Below are 19878 nucleotides of genomic sequence, written 5' to 3' on the forward strand. Positions count from 1 at the left end.
GCTGCTGTTTGCTCTTCCTGCACAGTATTTTGTATCCCAGTGGTATGGAACAGACTCTTTGAACGCATCCAAATAATAGAGAGGTTGTAAGAGTCTCCTTCCCTACTGCATTTATTTATAAGGCCATTCTCTTTCTCATCCCCAATGACCCTTTGTCCTGGAAAGCTGGAGTGTGGGTGGGACGCATTGGCTATTCCTATACCAAAACAACATTCAAATCATACCTCAGACATTTTTGTGGCTTAATGGAACTGTATTTAGTTGTTTAACGATGTCCTTCAAATTTGAATAGCAACCATTATTTTTTCCCACAAAAATCTGTGCAATCTGAGTGCATGACTATGCCTTAATTTCATTCTGCTTTGGATATTCCAATATGCGTTCCTGTGGGTTATGTCCCTTTCAAAAGAGGAAAATGAAGCGTTTGATGAGTAACACTATTTCTAATTTTCCATCGCTTTTTGACACATACAGATTTTCTTGCACAGTATGACTCAGTACAGACTCTTAACCAACAACATTTATTCATAGTGAATTACTTAAGGCACACACAATGATAGACTTAAGTAAGGAGTGCCATTTTGTATATGAATTAGGAAGTTATGTATTGACAGAATCTCACACATCCGAAGTGGAGAATATTACATCAGATCCAAATTTTTGATAGTAACCATTGGCAAATGTTGGTGTCTTGAAAATGAACCATGCAAAGAGAGACTTAGTTTTAGCAGTCCGGCCTGTGCAGTGCACTGGCTGTGTAGTTCATCTGTGGAACTCAAATACACGAAGTAATAAGAGCAAAAGATTGGCCTGATGAAAAAAAGAACTAAGCCTGGCTTTGTGTGTAAGGATCCAGAGCTAAATAATTTTCAGACCTCAAGGCATGAGTCAACTACTTACTATTTCAATGTATGCAAAAACATGTAAGCTCTTTTTAATAGTCTTTTGATTACGTGCACCATTTTTTGAATGTTTGATGTTTGCTCTTCTCAAGTAACAGTTGAAACTGCAGAATCTGATGCAATTTAGCAATTCCTATGGTGTGAGTAGAGGAAGCAAGAAACCTTATAATGAAAAATGGTATTTTCTAAAATTTACATGTGGTTTACTGGTACAAGTCATGATTAAGAGAATATTCATTTGCAATCTTGATATTAATCTTGAGGAGAACCTGTTCCTAGTCACTGACCTTTTTTCCTGTTTGCTATAGAAGCCTTAAATATTAAAAAGCTATAAAAAATACTAGAGAAGGTTTTAAAACCAGTATGCTGATAATTTTTACTACTAAAGGATAACTGCCTCTTGGAGCTGCTCTACAAGATCTTACTTGACTCTGGACGTGTGGTCAAATCATTTAAAGCTGTGGCTATTGAAGACAAGGTAGTGTGTTACATACATGGTTTCTTCTTAACAGGAAGGTATACTGTGGGGAACAAAAGACAAAGAGGAAGCATCTTCATCTGCTTGTTGAGCCTGATTTAGAACTTGAAAACCTTGTGCCTATTTTCTGCACAAACATCAAAATTTGAACTCCATGTGAAACTAAACGTAAATCATGGCAGTAATTCTACATATTCTTTCCTCTAAGTTTATCAGACTGAAGTCAGGATGACTAACCATATTAATGTTTGTAAGCAGCTACATGTTTGTGGGATCAGATTCTACCACATTGGATGGATGTCTTATGCACTATATGGTAGTTTAAGAAAACTTGAAATTCAATGAGGAAACACAGGTGGAAAATTTGTGGGTTTAAGAGGAAGGGGAATCTTGATTATTTGTCATGTGACAATGAGCTGGTCCAGAAAAAACAAAATTACATCCATTTATATATACATACCATTTTAATTTAAGAAGACTGTTCATGGACTTTTTTTGGGGAGTTTGAACGGCTTATTTGTGAAATTGAATTTTTGTACAGTAGAAATATTCCACAGGTTTTACCTTGTCTGGACCTTCAAAGATCCTTTATTATTGATCCATGTATAATAATCAAGGGTGTCAAGTCCTCTGAAGGATCCAGACTTAGTTTTGCTCCCTGCGAAACCTGGGGGAATGATCTGGAAACAGAAACTCTGCTCTTCTTAGGTTCACCATATATTTCTTTGCAATTTTGTGGAAAACTCCATGCATATCTAAAGATAAAGACCAAATGATCCTTTGATTATTTCTATAGAGTTGGAGCTGCTTGTCTTCTGAATATCTTATAAACAATTGGTTATCCTAAAAATAATGGCATTTGAGACCTTCCAAACCTACTATACTAGCTGCTGTTTTTAATAACGCAGTTGGACTACTGAAGCTATTTGCCCATTCCTCTTTCTGTTAAAAGGTATTTGTCAACCTTAAGTTTTCCTACACATCTGAGCTAAACCAAACTTTTTAAAAGAGCATTGTTTGCACAGTTATGGAACCTGTGTTCACTTCCTTCCAGGCAGGGTAAAGGGAGTCAGACTGAAAGAGGGACAGTGGTGGACACCATCAAAAAGGAAGGAGACCAGGACAACCTCTAGTTCTCTGGCAGCAACAGGTTGCTGGCTAGTATAGGTGGGGAATGTTAACCCAAACACCTCTGTTCATAGACTGTTGCTGTTACGTTGTCTGCAGAAGGAGTATTTGAAAGTTTCCCACCCTGTAAATGTTCAGTTTGCTCATTGTTTCTTTACCCTTTCTCTTTTTCACAATAGCGATGAAAAATGTAAGCCATTTCCCCTTTCTAAAGACATCCCTCCCAAGCCCCCGCCCTTTAAATTCAGATGAAATTCAGTCTAGTGCAGAAGGAAAAGCTCTACTTACTGCAGCCTTAAGCTGGGACTTACAGCCATATACCTTGTCCATACCAGTGTTAACCAATTTTTTAAGATTTTACAGAAGATACTGAAGAATCACTCTGTTAGAATTCAGAATAGTATTTGCTCACCTCTGTAAAATAAATGGGTTTCTTTCCACTAACACAGAAATTCTAATGCAACTGTAGAGTTACATATTCAAAGAAATTAGATTCATATTGTTTTTTCCTTTTGGAACAAAGTCTTTTTTCTTGTGTATTCCTTAAACGTAGTTTCAACATAAAACACTCATGCAGGCTTCAAATTGTGAAGAAGTTTGTGTCGAAGGCTTTGCAGTATTCCTCTCTTCAGACAAACACCTAAGATAGGATAATTGGCCTTCTGATTATTACTGACACTCGGTTTCTAAAGACCTTGTTTGAAAGTTGGGTTATTAATTTTACATCTCAGGAATTGCTACTACGGAGAAAAGAAAACTGAAAGTGGTGACAATGAAGCAAATCCCCATTCTTATTTTGCAGGTATTGGAGTCTTCTCAGTTCTTTCAGATCTTGCTTGTGATATCATTGTCTATAAGGTCTGCTACAGTAGAATTCTGTACTTAGTTTGTAAATAGTAGTCTTTTTTTTCTTTTCCCTTCTCTCTAAACATGAGTAAGCAAAACAGAAGATGTAAAATCCAAGGCCTTTACCCCATGTTATGTATCAGTACAATACGATATATTACATGTATCTATGTTATTGAATACATCTGAATGTCTCTATTTTGTAGTGACATATGAACAGTGGTACAGCTTTCACTTGATTCAAATGAACTGATTTAGATCAACTTCATAAAAGAAAAAAGAAACAATTGACCAGTCTGTTCCTGGAAAAAAGTTCCCTGCAATCAGACTGAATAGAAGAATTCTGGGACCTAACCTGGAAAAAACTAATGTCACAAGCAGTTACCATATGTAAGCGTGTAAAATACGGTACATAAGGCTTAAGTAATTGTCAAATGCACACATCTTTAGTGCTTTCCAAAACTCTGTTAAGTTCCCTATGTATATGTAATATCAAATAGAGAAACACCTTCCTTAGTGCATGCTGCTTTCTCAAATATCATAGTAATATTCTGGGGGAGAAAACAAAGTACCCGTTTTTCTTTAGTTCACCTTGTCAGTTCTCTGCCGGTAGAAGTCAGAAGAATTTCTGTTTAAATGTTTAATATAACTTGATCAAACTCTTATCTTTGTTAAGTCTCTTTCTTTGTTAAATTAGGATCAACTCAAGTTCGTAGTCCAAGGCCTGAATATGGTCAGTTCCATGCGGGACAGGTAATAAGTCACAAAAGATTTGGCTATTCAGGAGTCATTGTCGGACGGAATGTAAAAGCTGACACTCCAGAAGAATGGCTTCAACCCAAATATCCTCCAAGGAAACAGGTTTGAATGTACTAAACTCTTGCTTTATTAATACATACATAGAATAACTCAGGTTAAAAAAGCCCTTGGAAATACTGCTTCAAATCTCCTTCCTGCTATCCAAGTGGGAAATACTCCAGAGTCCCATATCACCTGTGCAGCTGAGCAGTATCTCCACTGCTTCTGTGCTGTGGTCCCAGTAGAGCTTGCCTTTTGCACCACTGACTGGTTAAGCTTCACTGATCAGGATTTTACTGGACATAAATTAAAATTACTCACTTTTAATACACAGGCTGTATTTAAAGTAGCAGTGTCAACCTATTATGTCTGAATGGATTTCTTGTGCTGTGCTACTAAAGTTGAGAGGATGTTAAATCCTTTATATGATCATCCATAACTGGTGACATCTTCATTGCACCCAAGAAGTGCAAGTAATTGTCTGTGTTTAATCAGTTTCAGTTAGCTGGATACTTGGAGTGAAAAGCTATTTAAAAACACATTTTTGTTAGAATTCTTGAAGCTTTTGAATTTCTCTAGCCTGAGTACTTGTTGTACTTGAAAATCAGATGCTAAATCTTTGTTGACAGTGCTGATCTCGTAGTACAGTGCTGCATACTCTGTACGCCACTGACATGCTGCTTAAGTGGCAGGAAGACACTAATCATGAGGAAATTTCCTGAAAATTGGGGAAAAAATTAAAACCTTTGCCTGTAGCAGAGAATTCATGTTCAGCTGGGAACAGATATTCAGTCCTGTTTTGTGCATCTGGTTCCATCACTGCTGGTTTTTTATCCAACTGTTGCTCATCTTTGGCTCCTAAAACACCTGCATCCTTGCTTTCTTTTTTCCTCTCAGGGGCATTGTCAACAGCTGAACTCCCAAGAATTTCCCAGTAGACACTCCTATTCTTTTTTATGTACCTTATATTGTTCTGCTCTCCCAGTGTCCTTGTGTTCATCTTTATTTCAATTTCAATACCAATGGCACATGGTTTAAGCGTATCTTTTGTTAGCTTTGGTATTTTTTAATTGCCTTTACTTATCACATTACATGCATCAGCTATGCAAAATGCCTTCTGACATCTAGGAGGCAATTACTAAGTTTGGTCCTTGCAAATCCCCCTGAAACATCAGCCAGGCCTTCAGCCCAGCTTTTGCTTGCCTTCCTCTGACTTCCACATCTTCACTAAATTGCTGAGCAGAGGCCACTGCCTGTCACACTGATCGATACTGACTGCTTCATAAACTCCAGCTGTCTGTGTTCATCCAACACTTTTTTGTGTTTGGATTCTGGGTTACTTTGGGCACGAATGTTTATGGATAGCAATGAACATGGTGGGACCTTGGCCCAGGATTTGTTTTCATAGGTTACTTCTTTGATGGAGTATTTATATATATCCACACATAGAAGTTGCCTTAGCTGCCTCCAGGATCGGGACCACGATTGTTGGAGGTGGCATTATGTTCTGAATTTGCCTCTTCCTCTCTGGAGTTCTGCTGCCACTTGTGAAGGAAGAAGGGTCATAACAGATTGTCATGGGACCTACATACAAAAAGCAGGGATATTACAAGGTCTGCAGGAGAAAAGGTTAATTAAAATCTTGACTCTTAAAAAAGGTTTCAGATATGGCAAGAATTTTGTGTATTGCAGTTCTGATTGCTTTATATTTAATTTTCCAAACTGACCCTGGTAAAATAATAAAAATGAACTGGCTATATGTATATATCAAGTGGATTTAGGTTCTGTAAGTCTACTGAGAGTTAACTGATCATAATATGTAATCTCTAGTCAGCATCTCTCTTTGAGGCTATTTATTTTCTTTCTATTTTTACAGGATCTAAAAAATACTCCTCACTATCGAATTCTAATTAACAAAGCAAATGGATTTGGCAAATCTACAGCTTACGTTCCTGAGAAGAGATAATAATTATTATGGGATTAGAGGTGGTATTTATTTTTTATTCAGTTGCAACTTGATTGTTATCCTGTGTGTTTAAAAAGTTGGATGACCTTTGGCTTAATAGATACCACTAGGTTGCAAAGTTAGTGAAAACTGATAGAGAAAGCAGATAAACTAATTACTGCTGCACTTTTAAGCATGGGTTTTTGGAAACTGAAAAATGACCAAACTCAAGTACTACCCACTATGAAGTATCCAACTGCTGGGTTTTGTAAGTGTTTTAGCAATTTGATTTCTATTATGTACAGGCTGTTGCAGACACAGACTTTTGTTTTAGGATTTCTGCTGGATCTACAAAAGTATGTTGGTTTCTCAATTCTTCTCTGAAAAATCTGCATTTCAAACAGCTCCTGCTCAGCTGCTGCCCAGACCGAAGAATGTCTCCTTTCTTAACTGCAAAACTCTTTGGGAGCCAAAACAATCTGCTTTGTGTATCAGGGTTGGAGTAGCTTTTGATTTCCATCTTATGCAAGGCACACCTGATTTTTAAATTAGTTTTGAGATTTTTATCCAGAAAACAGCCTTCAGGTATGCATGCCACATACAAGTGACTTTTTGCCAGGAAGCCCTGGATGCTGTGGTGCCTTCTTTTAAGTTGTAGTTAGTGTCTATCTTTAAAATGACAGCAAGTAGATGAATCATTCATCTAACAGGAGATGCTCGGTCTAGTCAGAGGAGATATGAATTGGCATCTTCTGCATTTTGGGAGATGCAGAAGGAATCACGTAAGTAAGGCTGGCATAAAGACTCTCCATGCACTCTCTTGGAACTGCTCCACATAAAGGATCCCCCCTCAATCACAGTGTGACACAATTACCTCTTTTATTTGGGAGAAGCCGTAGTTCAGTCCTTCTGTTTTAGCCACCACTGATATAAAAGATGTGTTAACATGCCTGAACTTAGAAGCAGAAACGATGCCATACTACATGAGTGTCCTAAGTATTTAAAATTTGATACTGCCCACTCTTTATCTAAAAAAATAACCTTTTGTTATGTCAGTCAGCTGGCTACCTTCAGTTTCCTTTATATTCCATGGGGAGAAACAAATACCTCATCTTAAATATTCACCTTGCAGAAACTAGCCTTTAAGATATCAGATTGCTCTATTCACCTGCACGGCAGGTCAACTCTCCACACAGATTATTAGGGGAATTGATGGTAAAAAGCTCACAATGCCACGTATTTTAAAATTGTCTAGCTGAGATTAATTACGGATTGTGAGTCATGCCTACACCTCAAGTTCAAAAGATCTGTGGATTGTCCTCACTCAGCCTTTCCTACAGCCTAATAGGCACAGTAATTTCCTGAAGAGATGAGTGATCAGAAAATACTGAAACTTGTCATAACTCTTTCCCGGTTAGTCCTCAGCTGCTCACTGTGGGCTTCCTGCACCATGACCAGGCTTGTAACTTGGATTGCCCTTTGTGGGTTTGCATCTTCATGCTGGACACTGCGGTAGTTAAGGCCATCACCTTGTGTGTCTTCGCCATTTCCCCCACTGCTTTTTTATGTTCCTGCTGTCTCACTGGATTAGGTAACTGATCCAGCTAAAAGCAATAACAAATATTCCTAACAGCAACATGAGTGGGAACTACTTCAATAAGAACCAGTGTTGATTTTGAACACTGATGCCAGTGTAAATCTAGCATGTGACATCCCATGCGGTATGTTCAACATTGGCAGAGTACTTGAAGAAAGCTGCTGTTCCGATGACAGAAATTAGGTTAAGGTGCATGGAAAATCCCACTGAAAGTATCTCTATGTACATGAAAAATTCATTAGGAGTTTTTGAAAAGTTAACTGTAGCAACTTCAATGATTTATTTAAGTATCAGATTGTATTTATTGCCAATTTCGATTTTTCTTTCTCAGGTGCATCACCCTGATATGGAAACCTACTTCAGAGGATATGATGGATCAAAATACATCATGCAGCCATGGTTGAAAAAACTCTTATCCTCATGACTGAGTACTTCAGTGTCTGTACATGTATTATACATCCAGACAACAGGTGTCCTTTTTAAACTTGAGCAAACAGACACCAGGATAAAATGTATAATTTTTCCTATGATGAAATAAAACATTCCTAAGCACTTTTTATGTTGAACACTCAGTTTTGTTAGAAGTGAACCCACTGCATGTTCAGTTTACCATGACTCAGGGTGGGGATTAATTTCTTTAGAGATTTGGGAGGAAAGGCGTAAATGTAGCCCAGTTTCGGCCAGGAGTACCAAAGGTTTCGTGCATCAAATATCTTGCTGTTTTACAGGGGCCAGAGGAATAAGATAAGCAGTTGTGAACTGCACTTACAGAATTAATTGTAACCTTAATTTTAGGGGATAGAGCTGCCATAAGAATAAAGTAAAAAACAACAAAAAACTCAGGAAAGCATAAAAATTTTATTAAGAAAATGCATAGGATTTGAAAGTTTCTATAGCAACTTGTTTCTTCTATTTTCTTTTCCCTTTATCTCAAACACAGCAAACACTCTAGAAGATGCATAAGCAGTAGCATTTTGGATTCTTTCCTGCAGAGTCAGTGAATCAGGAGAGCGTGGCAGGTAACTGTCCATGCGGCCTCCCCATTCTTTTGTTTCTTCTTCTTTTATCAGCAAAGGTTTTCCCAATGACTGGCCAAACAATCGACAGACTTCCTGAGCTTTCTGCCGTGTGTTTCCAACAGCAGCAACACATACTTGATGGCTGAGAGGTAGAAGCAGTAGCACAATAACAAGCGGGGCCAACTGATGTACAAGTGTTCCTGCCAAGCCTTTTTGTGCAACTGCATAGATGTTAAGGCACAGCACCTCCCCCAGCTCCTGGGCCACAGCTTGGGCATTTGAGGGGAGAGTGTGGAGAAAATGTCAGCATGCTCACGAGTTCCAATCAAGCATTTCTAACACCTGTATGCTGCAGGCATCCCTGCTGTGTCATGCAGAGCAAAAGTTCATCTCTCGCTCCAAGCATTGCAGTGGCCCAACTGCCAGGCATACTAGCACCTGCTTAACCCCACTGGCCTGATTCCCTGATCTCCTGTGTACATACCTCTGACATACACTTTTGACACCTCCAGAACCATTAACAGCAGCTAACTGAGCTTGCTTCTTGGACGAAGCATAATTTTTTTTCAAGAAGAAACCCCAACCGAGATTAAACTTCCTTCTGCCCCCACTGTGTCAATGGGAGAAGCCAGACTTTGAATAGTCAGTGCCTAAAACATGTCAAGGTCATGAGCTTCAGGGCAGCATGTTTTGATGCTGAGGAAATGCCAGACCTGGTTCTTTACAGATCGTGTCAGCAGCTAAGAGTAATGGGAATTGGCAAGGGTACTTAGAATTATCAACATCTGGTAACACACTTGCACCTTAATGAATAAATACAAATTAAATCTACATGCACTGATGGAACCAAAGCCAAATTCTGTTGACCTAGCATTCACAGAAGATTATACTTCCAGCAGAAATCAGTGGGAGAATATTTTTATTACATTCTGCTTTTTCACCTAGCTCTATCTTCTGGGCTGAACAGCATTAATTTATAAGTTATACTTAAAACAAATGCTGAAATCTTTGAACATAAATTTTAATAAGTGTGAAGGAAATAATTTGCTCCCATTTCAAACAGCATAAATTATGTACTTATATTAACTGAGGCTGTAAAGTTTGTGGTGTGTGAGAGAACTTACCGAAGGGTGTCTATGGCTTCTGGTGTATGGTAGAAATGAGGTGGACTGATGGTAACAGCGGTTCCTAACTTTTCAATGAGTAGATTGCAAACATTCTGCATTTTTCCAAAATCAATAAACATCATACAGACCTGGGAGTGAACACAGACATCACATGAGTAATTTTTTCATTTTCCACTATGACTCAACACTTGTATTTAAATCAGTATAAAGCCAGACATGTACAAGGTAACCAAACATACTAGTCCTGTATAGAACTCCAACATTTATTTACTTAGAAGACTTTTACATAGTTCTAGAGACTATTATTAGGTTTGCAACAAGAGAAATCATAAATGGTTTAAAACTGAGGATTAAGAAATCCTTTTTTGTGAGGAAGTACGGCATTCTTGGTATGCAGACAATCTGAAGAATGAATGTGCCTACTTTGGGGCACATGACTAAATGCATCCTGGTTCTTCCCTTTTTGGATTACTAGATGTTAATTATGCAGAAGTGCAAGCAAAATGATGTGGGAAACATTGCATGGGAAGGAAATTACATCTTAATTCTGAGCATTAGGTTCCAAGAAACCTAAGATATGAGATTAAACCTAGCCCAGTTCAGCATAGACTGGGCTCCAAATCCTGTGTTGTCTGAACAGACTCACTGCAGTGCCTACAGAGAACTGGGCACTTCAGTTCAGGGACTTGGACTGAAAACAAATTAAACACCTAGATGTCACTGGCTTTGGCAATAAGAAGTATTAAATGCTGATGCATCAGGAATTCAGGTGATTTCCCAAATGCTACAAAGCAGATATCACTATCAGCCCTGGATCCAGAGTCCTACAGCCTTTCTTATGGGAAGTGCTGGCCAGGCAGCAGCTTTCCAGGCAGAAGTCAGCCTTTCTCTGTGGCGGAGCACAGTTGCCAGGAGTGAAACAGTGCTCAAGAAACAGAAACCCTGGGTCCCAAACTTTTTTTAGAAGAACTCAAGCCTCATCTTCACTTCCCAGTATAGTGCTCTCACCCCAAGCCAAGCTCAGCTTCTCTCTTATTCCTGACTCCTTTCCTTTTGCATAGTAATACAGCTTCAAGAGGAGGGGAAGAGAAAAACTGTAGTAAAGAAAATGTTACTGCCAACCCCTGTGACATACAATTGGCCTTGTGATTGCTGCAGTCTGGTGAAGGGATATGGCACAGAAATCCAGGTTATGGCATGTCAGCTGCACTGCAGTAGCTTCTTGTGTGCATACCATAGATTCACCTTGTGGAAAATGAGACAGTTCAAAGAAGCTGAGTCTCTCAGACAGAGAGAAGGGAGCTACTTCATATACAAGGCAAGATAAAAAGCAGTTATTGACAACTATCACAACATAAATAATGTTCACATCTTGTTACTCTTGACAGCCTCTTGGTGCAGTACTTGCACCTCATCCTGGCTTGATTCCTTGCACTGGCTCAGTGGCTCTTCACACAACTGAGCCAAAGCTGAGTTTAGGGCCTTAGAATCTGACCAAGATGGAGTGGCAGGGCACATCCATCTTCTGTGCGGACAAAGGGTCATGCCTGTTGTGCAAAATCGCACCAAATCTGCATCTTCACCTCAGCTGCACATCCTTTATCTGTAACCTGGGGGTTCAATCACTTTCTGGAAGGTGCAGTATGAATTTAAACAGAGACTGAAGACGAGGCTACACCTAGATTTCTTTCTTCTGTAGGAGTTCTTGCCATACATATAAAAAGCATATATCCCCTTATGATGTATTACCAGAAATATGTCATAGCTGTATTTTGGGGAAATTTGAAAGTCTCACCACGAGGGGCTGTCATAGTGTTTTCCAGATTGCTATCAGCATTTACAAGATCAGTTCACTCAAGGGGATGAAACAAAAGAATGATCAAACAAAAGAACTATGGGTCTTAAGCAGAGGATAAACTGCTCAGTCTGGGGCAGTTCTGGGCAGTCAGGAACTTAAAAAAGGAAGCATTTATCACATACCCTCAGGGGCATAAAACAACTGAGCAATAGCTGAATTTTGCTGTTCCCATGCCGCTAAAAATCATGATTTTTCATTTAGAGGTAGATCTGATGAGTTCCATTTGCAGAGAATACTTAAACATTAGAATGCAAAGAAGTGTTTCAACTTCATCAGTTATTACTGCGAGAAAGTAATACAAGGGTATGCAAAACTATTACAGACATTTCAAGGCTTGGAGAAGGCTGTAAAGGACAAGAAGTTATGGTTTATAAGGAGGCAAGTGTATTAAGAAATGTACAAAACCAACATAATCTTCATCCCATGAGAACGTCATGCAATAAAGAACTATTATGATTATGATATTATAGAGCTTTGTGATCTCATATACAACTTCATTATTTTGCATATTTTCCTTTGTTATAGCATGAATTAAAATGTATCTCATTACAGTTGAAAGCCCATTTGAGTTCTTCATTATACTTTAAAATGGCTATTTACCTGGGAATTTCTTCAGTCTTCTAAAAACTCTTACAGCAGACAAATGGTTAAAAGAGTTTATAGAATGAACTAACACATGATTTTCAAGATTTTACATATAACAGAAATATAATGGCAAACTCTTAACAGAAAAGTGAGTGGAAGTGAATTTTAAATCCATTTATACTGCTAAAGTATGCAAACATGCTGGTGAATGGAACTTCACTGGTTTATGAAGCTGCACTAATGAAACAAGTATATACACAAAGAGAGGCAAGGAGAAACTAATCTCTGCATAAAGAGTGACCATACTGCTACCTAAGCATGCAAAGCTGCCAAAACAACAGCACTGTGGGTAGATTCTTCAAGTTCTGACACCTGGGTCCTAGGCAACCACACAACTTTTGAACAGCAATTACAGCTGGTCCAAGCTGCTTACTTTGAACACTAAATCCAAGTAGTTAGCTTTCTTACATAGATTTTTTTTTTGCATAAAAACTAACAGCAGAAGACAGACAATTGGTTAAGTTACCACTTAAGACTGAAGTTGTAAGCCTAAGCTTGCCTGAAGCCTAAATAGTAATTCAATATAGTTCTATCATTTTTTAAGTACAGGTCATCTAAAAAACCATGATGATTTAAGCTCTCAAGATAGTAGGTGTCTACATGATGAAGTTAAAGTCATTCATAACATGACACTGATGCACATCATTTAAGTATCTTAAGACTAATTTTAAAATCAAAATTTTGTTCTCCAAGCTCTCAATTATTTCTGTATTTATTGGTATTATTTAGATGAGAATATGCCTTTAAGCAAGCAAACTAAGGTGGTTGAACCTGTTTAAGAGGACTGTAAACCACAGCTCTATAAAACAGCTATCATTTTACTGCAGGCTTCCAGGTTTACTTAGTAAGACTCTGTAAATTTGCTAGGTAGTGATTAAAGTTTTATGCTCTAAAAAAATACATTGCCTGAATACACATAATTTCCCTCAGTGAATGTTTCAAGCGCTGCATTTATTTCTTCTATGGCAAGAATTTGCAAAAATGTCCCTTTAGCAGATATTGAAGTAAATGTCATTATTCCCATAATATCTGGCTTTCACAGAGTACTTTTTACCGACAGAATTCCAAGCCAATTAGCTTTGCTTTGCTTGGAGCAAGCTGATGCAGAACCATATAGAATAGACCAAAATCCAGGGGCTGTTCAACTGTGGCTTAAGCAGATCTAGATTAGGGCTACCACACCACTGCTACCCCTATCCAGTCTTGTCTTCTCCTTGCGTTGCCCCCAGTTCAAAGAGCTAAAATAATGAAAAAAATAAAAGCTAATCTGGGGGGAAAAAAGGGTTATTAACAGGGGTAGGTTTCTGAACCTACCAACGCCTTGCAAGAAGCAGAGGGCAGGAAGGGCGATAGGTGAAGGAGAGTGCAGAACAGTTGGTTTGCTTATACTGACACAGAGCCCCAGAACCAACCATGCCCATCTGCAGCATCTTGTAACATTTAAAAAACACACATCCATCTGAGAAGAAAACAATTCTTTCTACATTACAGTAACAGAAAACGAGTTCTGCACACAACACGAGACTGCAGATGAACTCTGCTATACACTGCAGTCCTTCAGTAGGTTTTTTTGGACTATGCTGCCCTTATGTTCCTTGGTCTGAGGAAAAGACAGTCTGCAAGTTTTCATTGGTCATTGCTACTCTTCTTATTTTATTTTATTTTATTTTAATTGTTTGTTAGGTTGAATACATACCTCTGCTTCCACTTGATAAGCATTTTCTACTCTACTAAAATCCTCTGTTACAGTCATATTTTCTTCCTAAAACAAAGTAGAGAAATATAATCTTAAAAGACAGAAATTAAGCATCTGTTGGAACTGTATGTACATGGCATCCTGTAAAAGCTGAATTGTTTTGGCATATTACTTATGACTCTGCAACAGGAATTTGGAATTTTCCATGCAAATGTTCAGTTAAAAACTAGACTTCTTGACATTATTTAAAGTAAATTATACAGTAGCTCTATGATGTAATTTTGCTGCTATTCACTTGAAGAGAACTTAAAAGTGGTTGCTAGGTAGAAGCTGTGTATATTAGTGTGTAGCTGTAAATTCACATGGTGCAAAAAACTGGAAGCTTCAATTGTTTTTAGGAAGTATGTGAGAAGTGCTTTTCAGGCCCCTACTTTAAGATATTTTAATAATAGCAGCTTGTAGCAAGGTAATGTGAATAATGACTGAACACAGCCTTAAAAAAGGCTGTTCCACCAGTGATAATTCTGCATCAACAGCAGCTGCATTAGTCAACATAACGTCTTCAGAGAGCACTGGCAAATCCTGTAAGACTTATAAACAAGACACTAAACTCACTAAGATACAGAATAACTTCAGTTCCACCTGAATATTTGACCAACTTGCTAGTGGTCTAACAATCCCACTTCATGTACCCAATTTACTCTTCAGTAAACAGTGTGGATGAACAATTTATTTAAAACTACTATAAATATAATAAAAAGCACAGCTTACAGTGTAATTGTAAATACAACTTTGCATTTAATATCCAGGAACTAGGGAAGCAGACACTAAGCCTTCCAATTACTAAAAAGTTTTACTTACTAAATTTATTCACATAGGAAATATTTGCCTTCAGCTTTGACATATTTCAAAAGATGCTTTGAGTCAGACTATTTCCTACAGAGGCTCAAATCTTCAAGTTTATCATGTTGTATGCAAGTATATTTTTATGTCAATGACATTAACGATGAGAAGCATTTTCCTTTAAAAAATATTATATGGAAATTACGCCCACAATTACCATTGCACAGTACCCTACAAGAAATAAATTTTGAAATGTCAGTTTTATGATTGATTGGGAGTGCTCAGAATCAAGCACAACACTCCTGTTTTTGGATAATCTCTTCTAGTAAGGGCAAGGATCTTGGACAGTTAGACACTAAAAACCGTTTTTCTCCTTTTACATGGCTGGCTGTGGTTTTCTAAAGAGTGATCAAGACCAGCACCACCAGCTCATTTAATTTACAAAATGGGGCAAATATTACTATTTATGATAGAATCCTATTACAATAGATACAAAAGATTTTTTTTTCTAGAGCCCTCACATACAGACATAACCACTCAGAAAACACACACTTCTACAACTTATATTTTACAGAAGTAACTATGCTGTAATACAACTTACAGTAAACAAAGGAAGAAATAAATTTGTTTTCCTCCATCCCCACTGCTTAATTCTTTTTTAAAAAAAAAAAAGAGAGATAATTTTCCTGCTGAGCGGATTCAAGTCTTGGAATTTGCTCTCCCAAGGTTTCTGTGTATTCAAGGACAGTGCCATCCTGTGGCTCCAGGCGCTATTGCAAGATCAGTGCCATGGGCTCAAAGATCATTTTGTAACATTTACTACAAAATTTCCCTCACAGCTAATTTTTATCCCACCAGCTTTGACTGTAGTTATTGTGTTACTGAGTTACTGAAGATAAATGGAAGAATTTTGCAGAAGTCATAACAAGTTGGCCTTCTGCGATACATTGTTCCCATTTGGCACCGTGTTCAGACAAAGATAAGAAACCGACAGGTAGGGGACGGCAAAATTTTAAACTGGAATCAAAATTTAGACTACATCAAAAGCAAAAGGTTTTTCATTCAAGGATATTTTGACATCTAAAGATTTTGGAACTGAGTGAGCAAAACTTCAAAATCTATGTTTAACTGACAGTATGAATATGCATCCATAACCGTGACTCCTGAATAACAGTTTTGAAACATGAAGAATATTGCACATATATCCATGGATATATCCCAGTACAGACAAACTCTAACCCAGAGCCCACTCAGTATAGTTTGTGAGCTGGTTTGTTTGTTTTGTTAAATAATAACATTAAGACAAGTACAACAAATATTATCACTATTATTTTTAAACAAGATGGCCAATGACAATTTTTAGATATAGTAATTAAAGAAAACAAGTCTCATTCCCACACCACTCCCCAAATAAATCCTAGGTGGCAAATATAAAATCAGTTTGCTTCTAGAGAAAGAGAAAAAATGTTATGTTTGAGCAGCTGGGCTGAGTAAGGGAGATTGGGTTCCCCATTGATTTTACTTTCCCTGCAGCCTTTGAAGCAGACTGTGCTCTGAAGAGCTGCATATACTTACAGCACGCTATAAATAAATGCCACTATGTGCGTCTATTTCTGATTAAAATCCTGTGTAAATGTATATGGAAATCAGGTGCTGCCCCCAGGCATCCTGACAAGCTGTGAATGCAAGCTCCTGCTGCTGCAAAGGTTACGCACTTCTGATCCCACAGACTTCCTATGATAGCAACAACAAGGGTTAAGGAAATTATTGTGTGGATTAATTAAAAATAAATATATAGCATAGCCAGCTGATTTCTAAAGAGGCCTTAGATAAGCTTGCAACAACTAGAAGCATATGGAGATTGTGAAGAGAGATTAATTTTACAGTTGTCTAGAATGGTATTAGCTTCAAGCGAAGTTAGCAAACGCAGTTAAGAACAAATTGCCAGCAGTGAGAGTTGTTAGCAGAAAAGCTGCAAGGCAAATAAAAGCTCCAGCAGTGGAGTGATTTAAAATTGGATGGAACAAAGCACTAAAAATTATACTGTGGGGAACTACTCTGAAAAAAAACACAAACAAACTTCATGTTGTTTTTCTCAGAGTTCCCTAGAGTCAACACTTTGCTAACACTGACAAACCCACAACTTAGGCAGCATTTCACAGTCTCTCGAGTAAGTGGAAAGAACATTTCCATTCTGCAATGCACAGCATCTCAGAAACAGAAAAAGATTAGTGTGAAATTATTATAACTACAATACGACACTGAATGCTCTCACATTGTAAAAACAGCCCACTCTCCACCCAGGTTACACCACCACTGCTTGCCTGCTCAATATATACCTGACTGTATATACCCAAATAAAACCATTTGTTTGTCCAGGTCATACTTCAGTTTGCATTTATTCTTGCTGGCCTGCAGTGGTGCGTGCAGCCCCTCTAAAGCACACGCACCTATTTAACATCCTGCCTACTCCTGTGGTGTGTACCAGTCACCATGTCTTGAGTGCTCCACGCTATGCCAATTCAGTCAGGCTCATGTCAAAACTGGAAGTCAGTTGTTCAGGTTCACTGTAGGGTAAATACTTGCCACTATCTTTTCTAATCTAGCCACACTCTGAAGAACCACTTAATTACAGCCAGGATGAAAATACCCCATGATCTGATAGCTCACCATGGGAATGGGTCCAAAGCTTATCGTATTCTGTACTAATAAGAAAGAATGCATGTTGACTTATTTTGTCTTCTCCTGTTCCTCTTAAAATCCACCAGACTTTATATGCACAGACTTCCTGGGGAACTTCAACAGTAAATAACTTTCAAAAGCAACCACTTATTCCATCAAAGATCATCTTTGTTCTGTTTATAAGAGTCTCTAGGTGTGGAACACTGTTCTTTTATGAAATCCAAAACCATCATCAGTACAATTGTTAGGACAAATATTACCCTTATGGAGCATTTACCATGTGAACAAAGCTTTAAAGGCAAGACTGTGCATTTCCTGTTATTGTAAAATTACTTCCTGAGTCCAAAATTATTATTATGGTAAAGGAACGTCTTGAGTTCACAAGGGGCTTCTGTCACTTCAGCTATCTTGATCACATCCCACGTTTTTTTCAAAACCACTCTACTTAAGTGGAAGAGGAGAAAGAGAGAGGAAGGAGCTCTCTGGGTATTTGTCGCTAAGCTATAGTAATCACATAGGTACCCTGACACACAAAGGTACAGGTAAAGTTATGTTGCTGTGGACCTCTTTGCTGGTTTCATCCACGTACACGAGAGGATGCAGCATTACATGAACAGACCACAGAATCAATCAGGTTGGAAAAGACCTCTGAGATCATCAAGTCCAACTTATGACCGACCACCACCATGTCCACTAGACCATGGCACTGAGTGCCACGTCCAGTCTGTCCTCGAACATCTCCAGGGATGATGCCCCCAACACCATGAAACAGTGGAAGAAGGACGGTTTTCACGTGCAAAACATGCAGCCTGTTGGAGAGCCCGGGTAGCGACAATCCACTTTTTCCGCCGAGGCTGGCAAAGCTGCAACACCCCAAAGACTGGCAGCCTTTCCCAGAAGTGCCCGGCGGCTCCCGAGGCGGAGGGCCGAGAGCTCCAAACACCGTCCCTCCCCTGCTTTCCGCCAGCCCCGGAGCCCTCAGCGGGCGCCTTTCCCTGGGGGCCGTCCTGGCGGGAAGGCACCGCATCCCGACAGCTGCCGAGCGGGACAGGGGGAGCCCCGGGGGTCGGAACTGCCTCTCCCGCTGCCCCCCTCACCTTCCCCGGCGGCACCCCCCGCTCCCCAGCGGCCCCGGGCTGCTCACCGGGACGCCGCGCTGGCGGGCGCAGTGGGCGATGTACTCCAGCCGGCGGGACACGCTGCTCCGCGCCGCCGCGGCCGTCTCTTTGCGGCTGCTCACCCGCATCGACACCCGCGCCCGGTCCGGGCGGGCGCTCAGCTCCGCGCTGCCGCTCACATGCACCTCCCGCCCGGGCAGTGCCAGAGGCCCGGAGCGGCCCAGCGGGGCCGGGGCCGTGTCGAGCTCGGGGAGGACGCGGGCGGGGGGCGGCGCCGGCAGCGCCATGGCCATGGCGGCGGGGCCCCTCGCGGCTCCATGGCAACCCCGGGGCGCCACGTCACGCCCGCGCGCCGCCGTCCCCGCGCGGCCGCCGCTGGCAGCGGCTCCGGCCGGGATCCGCGCCCAGGCCGGGAGCACGGGATCGCGGAATCCATCGGGCTGGAAAGGACCTCCGAGATCGGCGAGCCCAGCCTGGGGCCGAACACTGCCGTGTCAGCTACACCATGGCACTGAGTGCCACGTCCGGTCTTTCCTTAAACACCAACAGCAACGGTGTCTCCACCACCTCTCCGGGCAGCCCATTCCAATGTCTAATTACCTTTTCTGTGGATAAATTCTTCCAAATGTCCAACCTAAGCCTCCCCTGGTGCAGCTTAAGATCATGTCCTCTCTTGTTGTCGTTAGTTGCCTGAGAGCTCCCTCTGATGCTCGCCGAGGGGGTGCATGATCCGCTTGTCCTCCCAATGCCTTTTCATCTTTCCAGACAGTCAGGCCCTAACACGTGGTGTTATTCCTGCTCAGATGCAAGTTTTGGCATTTCCCCTTCCTGAACTTCATGAGATGTCTCTCAGCCAGTCTGAGCGACTACGAAACGAGTAACTCAGTGACCAGCTCTGTATGTCTGGTCTCGTTGGTATGAGGATTTTTGGGAAGGACTGTGAATATGACATTACTGTTTACATTTGTGGTACATCGTGTTTTGATTACCTGAAATCTGCAGTCTAGCATAGGGGCTGGAATGATACTGGAATGTAGGTTTATACAAGGTCTTGGAGCCTTCAGAATTCCCATTGCAAATGTTGGAAAGTCTGTGTTATGTGATACAGATAAATACTGCTATACTCTCCTAGATAGAAACATGACATGTAAAGACATCATGACCTGATTTTACAAGTCAGATTCCTTGGAGGTATC

The 19878-nt window shown here is 40.0% G+C and overlaps 1 protein-coding gene and 1 long non-coding RNA gene across 2 annotated transcripts; one reads left to right on the forward strand and one right to left on the reverse strand.

Annotated features, from left to right (window-relative positions):
* On the forward strand, window positions 1-8237 carry LOC126639472 (uncharacterized). The gene is made up of 4 exons (XR_007628804.1): window positions 1-83; window positions 4052-4215; window positions 6029-6138; window positions 8026-8237. It is a non-coding gene; the product is annotated as an uncharacterized LOC126639472 (long non-coding RNA).
* Window positions 8238-8533: 296 nt separating this feature from the next.
* Window positions 8534-18969, reverse strand: IRAK1BP1 (interleukin 1 receptor associated kinase 1 binding protein 1). Its single transcript, XM_050314271.1, has 4 exons — window positions 18709-18969; window positions 14040-14105; window positions 9838-9968; window positions 8534-8855 (listed from the first exon to the last, which is right to left on the reverse strand). The coding sequence occupies exons 1-4, from the start codon at window positions 18967-18969 to the stop codon at window positions 8585-8587; spliced, it is 729 nt and encodes a 242-aa protein (XP_050170228.1). The 3' UTR covers window positions 8534-8584.
* Between the last annotated feature and the right edge of the window lie 909 nt (window positions 18970-19878).

This window comes from Myiozetetes cayanensis, unplaced genomic scaffold (genome assembly GCF_022539395.1).
Source record: "Myiozetetes cayanensis isolate MyiCay16 unplaced genomic scaffold, myiCay2020 scf2-11, whole genome shotgun sequence".
NCBI lineage: Eukaryota > Metazoa > Chordata > Aves > Passeriformes > Tyrannidae > Myiozetetes > Myiozetetes cayanensis.

What these genes read in the sequence shown, in the direction of transcription:
- IRAK1BP1 (XM_050314271.1), bottom strand. Translation starts at nt 18,969, where the DNA reads ATGGCGCTGCCGGCGCCGCCCCCCGCCCGCGTCCTCCCCGAGCTCGAC. An exon ending in CTTATCAAGTGGAAGCAGAG is followed by an intron (nt 9,969 to 14,039) that starts GTATGTATTCAA and finishes GTTCACTCCCAG; the next exon opens with GTCTGTATGATGTTTATTGA. An exon ending in GAAGCCATAGACACCCTTCG is followed by an intron (nt 8,856 to 9,837) that starts GTAAGTTCTCTC and finishes TCTACCTCTCAG; the next exon opens with CCATCAAGTATGTGTTGCTG.